The 11,909-nt window shown below is 36.8% G+C and overlaps 1 protein-coding gene across 1 annotated transcript; it reads right to left on the bottom strand.

The window, feature by feature from the left end:
- Positions 1 to 557: 557 nt before the first annotated feature.
- Positions 558 to 11,213, bottom strand: LOC149787971 (glutathione S-transferase Mu 3-like). Its single transcript, XM_089974243.1, has 7 exons — positions 11,058 to 11,213; positions 6,723 to 6,798; positions 5,177 to 5,241; positions 4,756 to 4,837; positions 3,769 to 3,869; positions 2,996 to 3,091; positions 558 to 1,561 (listed from the first exon to the last, which is right to left on the bottom strand). The coding sequence occupies exons 1-7, from the start codon at positions 11,088 to 11,090 to the stop codon at positions 1,367 to 1,369; spliced, it is 648 nt and encodes a 215-aa protein (XP_089830369.1). The 5' UTR covers positions 11,091 to 11,213; the 3' UTR covers positions 558 to 1,366.
- Between the last annotated feature and the right edge of the window lie 696 nt (positions 11,214 to 11,909).

Consider the following 11,909-nt stretch of genomic DNA (forward strand, 5'->3'; position numbering starts at 1 on the left):
TAATACTGTTAGGAAAGTGCATGCAAGTCTACGGACAAGCATACACTTATGTTGGAGTTGTGTAGAAGCCTTCTTATGTAGAAGATGGTCTATGCGATTCATGGGATGTTAATAAAAATTAGAACTTTTTGGAGGGGGATATATCGAAAACTCAAATCTGAATACATTTATGCGGAAGACGTAATTTAGTGAAAAAATGCATAATGATTGCGAAAAAAAGCATGTCTGCATCAATTGTGTGCAACTGAAGATTTTATAAAAGTTAATTTGTCAATCAATCTGCATTAAATTTACTATCAGGTTTAAGGGATAAAAAAAGAAAAAATTCAAATACCAGTCATGCTGGTTCAGTTCCGATTCTGTATGCAAGTGTGTATGAAGGGATTGAAGTTACATCAAGACTGCAAGTAAATTTGGATAGAATCTTTAATTTGTATACAATTTTCACTGTGGCAAGGTATCAAGATTTTCAAGTTTTCACTTATAAAGAAAACAATTGCATTCTCCGTCTTGTTTATTAGTACTTGCAAGTTGCTGCACAAACAAAAAAACCAAACTTTATAGTTTCATGCACTATTTATTGAAAGAAAACTTGGCAAGCAATAACCATTGTTCTATCAATGATCAGTGTAACATATGGCTAATACATTCTCTTTCCAAAATATCTATACTTCCAACCTTTTCAACAATTCTGCAGTCTTTAAGATGTAATAATTCTCTTTTGGTGCATTTAAAGATGGCCACCTCCAAAAGGGTACATTTTTATTTTTGTATATATTAATGATTCTCTTTAAAAATATTGAAAAAATTCCTACACTTGATATGAAGTAGCAAACAAACATATGGAATAAAAACTAGCCATATCAAAAACAAAGGTCTCTGTAAATTCCCATGCCAACATAATATTTAGGTCAAAAACAATGCTCAGGGAAACTACAGTGATATTCAAAACAAAAAGCAACAACTGTTAAACAGTCGATTTTGCATTGTGCTATACATGTACATAGCTTCATCTTGTTCTCATTGGACGATTTTGAACATTCCTTATTACAATTTTTTCAAACATGTCCAATGTAGTAAAAGCAATGCAATAAATACAAAATGTTCTTTTGCAGATTTTAGTGGGTGGGGGTCAATTTATATGTATATCCATCTACTTTACATATTTTGAGAACATTTAATCTCTATATACTTTTTAACTTCCTGTATACATTCAAATCATGGGCTACTGTTATAATTTTTTAATCATTTGCTTGAAAAGATTACAAGATGATCATACTTTACAAGTCTTACACCCCTAAAGCATGAGTTCCTTTTCTTGGAATGTTTCAAAATTTCCCCAGCTCCAGTGTTTGTGTCCTGGAAGTTATTTGAACTGAGCAACCTTGTTGTTGACTGGTCTCTGGATAAATTTATCAGAAGCCATGTAAGCTTTGATGTTAGGCTCCGCCTCGATCCTGTCCAAGAATGCCAAAAGCTTGGGGAAATCTGTTAGACAACCTTCTTTCATCAACCGATGCTGGTCCAAAAGTTCATACAGCACGAAGTCTGGAGCTGTAATCTTAAAAAAAGAATTTTAAAGTGATTTAAACATTTTAATTAAAAACACTGGATAAAATTTCTAAAAAAGCATGTTTCATTCAAAATGCCAGTGTAAATGGCATGAAATGCTAAACCCTCATGAATCTGCACCATTCTGACTGCAAGTCCAGCACAAAAATCACTACCTCCCTGCTCTCATTTACCAAATAATGACTTTTCAACAATTTTACTGTTAGGTGTTAATGGGTAACAATTGTTACAAAAGAAACATCAAGGGGGAGTAAAAGACTAGTATATGAAACAACACCTAAAATGGAGGAATGCATAGGATATTTATTACTAATATTGTTTAAACTTCACTGAAAAATAATCCCCCTTTTGACCCTTCATTACAAAATCACTGAATGAATCCCCAATTGGACCTTCAATACAATATTGCAGAATAATCCTTTTGTTCTTTCAGTGAAAATAAAAAAATTAAAAAATCACAAAAATTCACAAGAATAACTAAGCTTTTTACATGCATGTGTGGACGTTGAAGGATGGGAGGATATTGCAACCTGTCTGGTCATAGACAAATGGGATTTGCACTTGTACACCAGAATGAAGCAGATCAGGATTTCCAAGTATATTGCTGTGATACACTACTTTTCTACAAGGACAATGATTGCAAATTTTGCGGCATTAAACATTAGGCTGACAGTTGTGCGTTTCAATTTTCTAGTGATCAATATGCTTTCTTGCACCTGTTAACAAGTGCTCTTGGCATCGTACTCTAAACTCTTAAAATTAAATGTCAGTTTTGTATCTAGGTTTACTAGTGTCTTCACAATTCATATGTGCATGCATCCTGTGTAACACTGCACCATCATAAAAGTTTGTCTCTGACAAATTTTCATGTTCCTTTGACAGTATCTAAGTCAGCTGAAGCCACAATAACTTCCTCTTCTCTATGCCTTCAGAAAGGCTTGTACACGTGACTAAATCTAAAGCACAGTACATAACTCCACTAAAGCGAGGTAGCATTGACTTAGATGCATGTTGAATGTGTATTCTAACCTGGTTCTTGCAATATTGTTGTAGGATTTAATGCCATTTTTCAGCACAATAGGTTATACATGGTGGCCAGTGTTAATGGTTATTAATGGTGGAGAAAGAACCCAGAAAAAATTCCACAAAGAACCACTGACCCACAATAAGTACTGGCACGCTTCCTCACATAACCACTTTGGCCACATCCAAAACTCAAACCCACGCCCACATCCAAGACTAACCCATGCAGACAGGCTAGATGGCGGCAGTCATCTGTAACAGCACTTTAGACCACTCAGGTGGGGGGGGGGGGCATTGTTCTTACAAAGAAAACGTGGGAGAAAAGCCTAGTATATCAGCCAGCATTGCTGCCTCCTGATACCTACATTTATTCTGTGATTTATTTGTACACAAGGTTTACCTTACTGCCAGTGAAAAATGGTTGGTCTCCAAGAAAAGCTTCAAATCCTTGCAACTGCTGTGGAAGTTCTTTAAAATAGTCAACCTTCAGTTTCTCCTGTAAAATTGGTCAAAGCATTTAAAAATGTTTAAAAAAATCAAATTCATATAAACATACACATTTACAATGATCCATGTCCATTTTTGGATTGGTATACTTTCATTATTCTAATTTTCTATCTGCAACTTATCAGTTCCTAGAACTTTCTTCTGTAAAACATGCCATTGTTGTATATCCTATCAATCTTTCTTTCATTCCTTTTTCTAGACCTAAATTCATGCCAATTTAACTGCAAGACTGCACATGCACAAGAAAATGTAGAAAGGCATTAGAACCAGTCATTGAGAAATCTCTAATAATCTCTAATTGATCACTTAAGTTTGCACCAAAACAAACCAATTCCGGTTTACAAGTAAATGACACACACACACACAGCTAGTTTTAATTATATGCAAGTAAATATTTCTCATTCATTACTGTAATATAGGTACATGTTCTTGAAATATTAGTAAGAAAAAGTATAAAATGTGCCAACTTTGCAACACAACCAGTCACATTAACACTAAATCTTGAGCTGTTAAATGCAAGTACCAATAGCCATCAAGACTACACCAGTTCCCAAGTAGGTAGTTGTGGTTTCAAGTCACATGGTATTGTTTTTTTTTCCGACATTACCCAATTTGAGTTCTAAACTACACAAGAATCAGAAGAATATATGCAGGAAATATACTTACATAGTCACCATTGTAGACTAAATTGACGAGTGAATTCCTAAAATCCATCGCCTGCTCCAACAGGACATCAACGGCCACCTTTTCTTGTTCAGTCTTTCCTACTATATAGAAAACAGTAAGCTTTGCATACAGCTATGTAAATCTCAAGCCAGAATAGAGCTTATCTCATCCAAGTCTAAACCTCATGCCAGGGATGAGCTTATCTCATCCAAGTCTAAACTGTGCAAGCCAGGGATGAGCTTATCTCATCCAAGTCTAAACTGTGCAAGCCAGGGATGAGCTTATCTCATCCAAGTCTAAACTGTGCCAACCAGGGATGAGCTAGCTGATCCAAGTCTAAACCTCAAGCCAGGGATGAGCTAGCTGATACAAGTCTAAACCTCAAGCCAGGGATGAGCTATCTGATACAAGTCTAAACTTCAAGCCCCTCAAGCCTGGGATGAGCTATCTGATACAAGTCTAAACTGTGCAAGCCAGGGATGAGTTAGCTGATACAAGTCTAAACTGTGCAAGCCAGGGATGAGCTAGCTGATACAAGTCTAAACTGCAAGCCAGGGATGAGCTAGGTATCTGATTAGCCTCAGAGCAGCTATCTGAGCTTAACAAGTTTTACATTTTATAATTAGGATGAATGCACATTTCCAATACAGGAGCATTAAAAATAACCAGATTGCAAGTAAAGGTGCTTCAAAATTTGAGATAACTGAAAGTCTGCATCATCAATTTATTCTTCCGATCATGCATCAAAAATTGGAAGTATAGCGAGAAAAGGTTCTTGCTGGATACTCAAATATTTTTCATGCTAAAAACTGTCAATATATGGATAAGAAAAATACTGACAAACTATTATCTTAAACTTTAATGCTAAATGCTTACTGTTTTTTGATTACTTCTGATATCTACCGATTTCAATTAATTTCTTAATAGGCATGATAAAATATCCATCATTTCAATAACTTTGTCACTAAGCATGATAAAAGTACTTACACAGGTCATGTTTGCGTGCAATGTATCGTATGATTGCATTGCTCTGTGTTATTTTTATGTCTCCATCTATATAGTACGGCAGCTGAAAGTTGAAAAGATTTTTGTAAAAACTCTAGAAAACACTGAGAATTTTACATTAATAGAATACTATCCCTCTATGTATATGGAAAGAAGAATTTCTAATACCCTACTGCTGAACTAATTTTAATTTTAAAGATAAGCCACTCTCATGGTGTACAGATAACATCTTCCCCTTTCCTTCTCAACTACAACTCTGCCCTTTGTACAAGCAAACAGATCCGTCCTAGTGTATACTTTTATACCTCCCAAGACTCATCCCCACCATACCTCAATCGTACAATTCTCCGTGGTACTATAAAGTCAAGACTACTCTGACAGTGTCCAAAATAAAATTACTTACATTTGGGAAATGCAGTCCAAGAGTATGTTTGACACTCATCCATTGTTCTCTGCTGTAATCTGGGGCTACAAAGGACAAGACCTTCATTAGATTCTGAAATTGCCATCGATTTCAATATTGGGAAGCATTCATATTCTTATATGCAACATGCTCCTGAGCAAGTATGCCAAACACCTTAAACAAAACTGGTCTTTTGTGAGAAACAAAATTATAAATGAATTTCGCTTGGCAATTGAACTAAATTTTCACAAGCTGTGACTGATGAGAATCCATAAGGATAAACGATAAGGATACAATCATACAAATACAAAGCTGTTGCAGATGTAAATCTGATATTCGACAAAGAAATGTAATGTTTAATATGAAAGAAAGGCAACTTTAGATCTGAAGTAACAACATGTGATCGTGCATAAACGTTGAAATGATCGTTTACAACTGAATATACTTTCCCTACTTGCATCTTAGCTAGCCACGGCTAAGAGATGTTAACCCTATGTACATCTTGGCAGATCGTTCCAACATTTCATTGCTTTGTCCAAGCGACATTTATTGAATTTCACGAGTTGCCTCTCTTAGCATGTAATGACAAATACCCAATAGTGTGCAACAGCGGTGCAACATCGGCAGAAAATGGTGGAGGCAATTGATTTTAAAATGATTCTAAGTTTATCAAAAGTATTATTACGTACCAGAGTTAAGCCAGTACATGTGTATTTTAATCAATAGTGTTTGACACACAGACTGGCAGAGAGCAAATGCCTAAGAGTCCATTCAAGTTGTGTGCTTCCCTTTTTTCGATCTTGTATGAAATCTGAACCGCTTGATTTTGATTGGATTTCACTGCATCTAATGACATTCACATCCGAAGCACAGAAATATCTGCTCGATCCGCTACAGTGTAGACGGGGTTAACATTACCTTGGCTAGAGAAGATACTCCTACTTGGTACACTAGTATTTTAAACTACGAAACCGCGTTTTCGGGAATAAAGGTACAAAAGCTATTGCTTGAATAATAAACATGGCATGAAGGAGCGTAAGCTATACAATCTATTCACAACATGAATTTACATGCCAGTTTTGGATTTTGGCTGGACTAGAATACGTCTTTTGTAAGCCATTAAAAAAATAAAAACACGTCAGATCACATTCATGTGAAACTGCAGTGGATGTTCCAGTTGGGCCGCACACCTAAACGTTGTTCTACCTACCTGCTGGAAGAACCCCTCGTGCAAATCAATCTTCGTAGTCTATTTAACAGAACAGACCGATTCTAATTATGGATCTCTCAGCGGTCATTATAGCATTGGTAAATACTCCATTTTAAAATCTACTATTTGTACTTTAACTGCAATTGAGATTTACCATTTCTTTATATTTTTTAAATGTTAATGTTAACACCGGTACTGTATAGTACTAGGTGTTAAGAATTTGTCATATCAAAGGAAATTCTACGGTGACGATCCTAGTGTACATTCTACATGAATTTTTGTTTTCTCCACTGGGTTTGACACTGGCTTTTATTAATTGTTTCACATTACACATACCATCTCCTTGTTCGTACATGACGTCATCGTAATTTTCCCCGACATAATGCAGCAGCAGACGGATTGGCTGGGCAAGCTGAAGAAGAAATGTAATATAATGTCTCCTGTGTGAGGAATTCCAGATGTATTGCTGCATTACCTTGAACGCGAAATCGCTTGTATGTTATTGTCCGGAAATATTTTCTAGTACACACCGGCCCCCAAACCTTGTGACAATTTCGAGTGCCTAGTTTTGTTTTCTACCTATCTATTTACATATCCTATCTGAGAAGCGCAAGCTTCCCGGTTCCAGTGTAATAGTCCTTTTTCATTTGTTTTCAACTTTCTCGGAAGCAGAGTCGGCTATATCGGCTATATGCACAGCAGTTGTTACATTTATATGCTTTTAAGCAAGAGCTACACAATACTTGTGCTGCAGGATAATAGGGTCACTGCGATCAATGTGTCATTAAGTTCACTACATTTTCTACATACATGTCCATTATGGTGAACGTACTGAGTACTAACTGAGACCGGTACAAAAAACTGCAGACACCACTGAACGGTAGACTCTCAATCATTTAATGTTATTAGAAATATGTAATGAAGTTAGGCTTGAAGTCTAGTTCTGCGTTTGTACAAAAAATAAAAATAAATCTAGCTTGCATTATAGATGTCAACTCCCATCCACTCCCAACCTAAAGCTAAGCCTCCGAGTTAAAAAAGTTCTAAAGGTAAGGATTGATGTATGTGTGCCACATACATGCATTTTTTCATAGTGGGCATGTTATTTTTTTTCTTCCCGCGGTTCTCAATATCCACAAAGCAATGACCCTGTAGCTATGGCCCTAGAGGTTGGGATAAACGCTGGGTCAGTGTCCCTTTCTGAATGAATTAGGGTTTGCATACCCAGCAAGTTGTTAGGCTATGTTATGGGTTAAATGTCATTTTTAACCACAGGCTATAACTGGCATATCGTGTGTGTATGGTTTCAATTTTTAAGCGATATGTCGTACATATTAAAGCCCAAAACATTAGCTCCTTAATTAAATCCGCTAAAAAGAAAAGTCCGGGTTTAAATCCCATATCCAACAACACCTATTACATGGTAGATCAAACAATATCTACTGTAGTCTTTACGGTGAGCCTCAATGTATGAGATGTACCACAACGGACCATTCATACCATCGCCATATAGGACTGCTTATCCATTTTTTCCCCACCGGTTCGTACTATGCGTCGATTTTTCTTTGACAGAAAATCAATTTAGTTGGCGTATTATCTTGTTCATTTAAAAATAATTTTGATAAATTTATTTTTGTGCATGATTTGTGTGCGCAACATGGGTCATAAAATATACAGCTTGAACTTGCATTGGATTTGTTTCGCTTCAATTACTGCTAGTTCCTATGGGTCACCTTCACTTCCTAAATTTAGAAGCTAAAATGGGGGGGGGGGACAACAGAGAACGTATTTTATGTAGCTTACAATACATTAAGTGACCTATATCAAACTAATTACCATTTTATCGTAGACGTTGCCGAGTTTTTGCATAGTGTAATAATTCCGCATTATACGATAGCAATGCAACGAACTTTGTTCTTATCGGTGCATAGGAGCTTTATTGGCAGCGCTTATGCCACGAAAAGTTCATGTACTTTTGTTACAGAGGCTTTTACAAATTTGAGTGCAGACATTTCTTGGAATAGTCTTCAGTCGAGTCACTATTTACAGCATCTGGGGATTGTTCGCGGTATAACAATCTCTACTGTAGATCATGTAAGGTAAATAATTCGCTAATTGGAAAAGTGAGAGAAAAATCATCGCGTATAACTTCCACTATACTACACTTTTACTGTAGGACAGGGTCCAATGTCAGAACGGGCCATGGGGGTAATCTAAGCAATCCAGTCACTCGTTCTTTAGGTTATTGCTTTTTCAACATCAAGCTCGCGTCGGTCACCTTTGATAACTGGACTTGCACTAACACAAACATTACAAATTTTAGGACTTGTCAGTACTTCCAAAACATGTTAATACTTCCAAAACAAGTTGCGGCAGTGGATCTGATAACACACTAGGCAAACAATGCTATCTGAGTTACTAGACTTTAAAAGCCATTTATCTGACTGGCTCGATCTGTACCGTAGACTCAATGAAAACAAACATCACATCAAGGTCAATGGGGGTGGGGTTGTCAACGTACACGTGTACGGTCACTTGTCACTGGAAATTTAAAGATTTTTTTGCACGTTGATTAGGTATTATGTACACTGAGTAAATCAACTTTTGGTGCTCCTTTCTGAGCCCATTCCAAATTTCTGACCCACCCCCAAACACTGACCTGATCCGGCCGTGTTCTATTCGTTTGTTCTTGGCAATTTACAGGTCTGGTTTTCAAAACGACTTTTAAATGTCTTTTAACGTTTTTAATGAACTTTCCGAAACTAAAATAAAATTGCTTCTTCTATGAGGTTCAACTGGAATACATTTACTCATTTGCAAATACAGTAATGTAATCCAGGTGCTCCTGTTTGAATATAAATATAATCTTAGACTACGGCAATACCGGATATATTTAATCACACTGTACAAAAACGTGACATTTTAAAGCCGTATTTTAGGGTTTTGTCGTTATAGGGTTTAACGCCGTTTTTCAGAACAAGATAGGTTAAAAGGTTAAGGTTATATATGGCGGTCAGTATAAATGGTGGTGGAAGAACCCTGTAAAATCCAGGAACGAACCACCTATCTACAGGAAGCTACCGGCAAGCTTTCTCACATACCGACATTGCCCGAGCTAGGCTCGAACCCACGCCGACAGGTGAGGTGGCAGTGATCCGTAACGGCGATAGCTTTAGACCACTTGGGGCCCCATATTTTAGGGTACTACACGATGAAATATATCTAGTATTTACGCAGGAAAAGAATATTTCATATATTGTACTTGCTCCAGAATCGAAATAGATTAACCACTCCCTTTTCATAAATTCACACTTTCAAAGGGTTGATCATAAATATCAGCGACTTGAGCTGTTATCATTGGGTTGACCTAATCTATGGAGATACCGCCATAATACTATACACGTGCTTTCTAATCTTCCTTGATGCATTATTGCAAATGGCAGTTTGCAAGTGGTCATTTCCTTCTGCAATATTGTCAATAGCTGTTTGCCAGTGCTACATTCCTAATTCTAGTTACTAATTTTCTATTCACCTAAGCAAGTTGTAAATGGCTGCTTGCAAGTGCTTAGATCTACTTTCCTTCTGCGTCATTTTATCTTGCAATTTGCCAACTGGTCAATCGATTCTTTTTAGTGTGTCGTATGGCAAAAGCTATGTCAGTTATTACAAGATTTAATTTATAAACGTGCTTTATTATCACAAGCTACACTGACTGCACCTTCTAAAATCACGATTATAATGTAGCATCAAGTTAGTATCATGTACGCGACTAGAGTCAAATTTTAGGTGGAAAAATCCCATGCCTTAAATATAATGCAATTTCTATTTGTAAGCGCTCACAAAGTTGTAGTTTTTGTTGTGTATGTTTAACTTTGGCACGCACACACAACAGTTGTATGGCATGGGAAATGTATTTTCACACTTAAGTAAACATCTTTTTCACATGTAAAAATATAGGTATGAAAAGAGTTCGGCAGCAAGTTTCTTTATTTCAAAAAGCATACAATAAATTGAGGTATAGTTTACGCTGTGATCATCTGAAGTCATAAGGACACAAAACACGTGTAATGACCCAAAAAAGGTGGAGATCTACTTGTTGGTCTGCAATACTGGAAGACCGTCCTACTATCAAATAAATAAAACAAGACAAACGCCAGTTATGGAACTAAGCTTCACCAAACCCTTACCCTTTTGGGGCACTTTCACTGGACACCGACCTGGAAACCAAGACACCACCAAAAAATATCACAGCCGCTAAAAATCATCCCACCTTTTCCTCTACTAGCTGCACCACCGATTCTTAAACTCCATATTCCACTTAAACCCCAACATACCCTTTCCCACTTTCCTGAGGAAAACCACGTGTTCGACAGTCAGGGACCGACCATTTGTTTTTATTGCTTGAGGGTAAGGTACTTTTAAAAAAATTGTGGCCCAAACCGCAACGAGCTTGAACAAATACTACATACTCTACTTTTTGAAAGAACGAATTCAACCAATCATTAGTTTTTTAAGGATCTTGATTTAATGGTTTGAAAGTTTATACTACCGGCTGAAACAAAAAATGGTCAGTCCCTTAACGGCATTTGCAATGCTCATCTGCAACTGTGAACATAGCGCACAATTTGTCATTCATACTAACTGAAAGAGAGAATTATGAAATTTACTTACCCCTCTTATTTTCCAGTATCCGAGCGATGGCATATTGAATATGTATAGAATAACTCACTACTCTTACGACCGCACTCCACGAGTAGTCACAACCGTCTGATCGACAGTACTAAACACACTGTGGGTATAAATACACTATAAAATCCAAGGTCATATTCCACAGTCTAAGAAGATGTCAGCCCAAATATATTTTTCAGCGATTTTGAATGCACGTCGTTTTATATATAGTTCCTCGTGACTCAACTAACAAATCAAGAAATCTGGTCATCACCTGTTTTATAAAGCTTGAAAATGAAAGGTGAATTTTCGGAAAAGTTCATAACTTGAAGGATGAAGGCATTTCATTCCTTCAATATTTTTAGGGTGATCTATTTTTGAATTACGGGGTTCATTTACGTGTTACTGCCGTCTCACCTCTGTCTGCGTGGGTTCGAGTCTTGGATTCGGCCAATGTTGGTATGTGAGAAAGCTTGCCAGTAGCTTCTTGTGGGTCAGTGGTTCTTTCCGGGGTTCTCCCGGGTTCTTCCTCCACCATTAATACTGGCCACCATGTATGGTCTATCGTATGCTGAAAAATGGCGTTAAAGTCCATAACAACAAGAAGAACAACAACATTTACGTGTTTTGGATATTTTTTCATCCAGCTTGTGGCTAGTTAAAAATATCAGTTACAGACTTCAAAGAATTTGATGAATTCGACCTCTCACTCTTGCATTCAGCCATACTTACCCTGAAGACATTAAATACTGATTTAGTATCACCCACCTTAAGCAGATCAATAGCAACCAAACATTGTTACTGCTATTGCTATTTAGCAGAGTAGATTTCTCAATAATGCATCTGAGAAAATAT

Source organism: Sinohyriopsis cumingii, chromosome 11, assembly GCF_028554795.1.
Source record: "Sinohyriopsis cumingii isolate HCF-2022 chromosome 11, ASM2855479v2, whole genome shotgun sequence".
In the NCBI taxonomy this organism is placed as follows: domain Eukaryota; kingdom Metazoa; phylum Mollusca; class Bivalvia; order Unionida; family Unionidae; genus Sinohyriopsis; species Sinohyriopsis cumingii.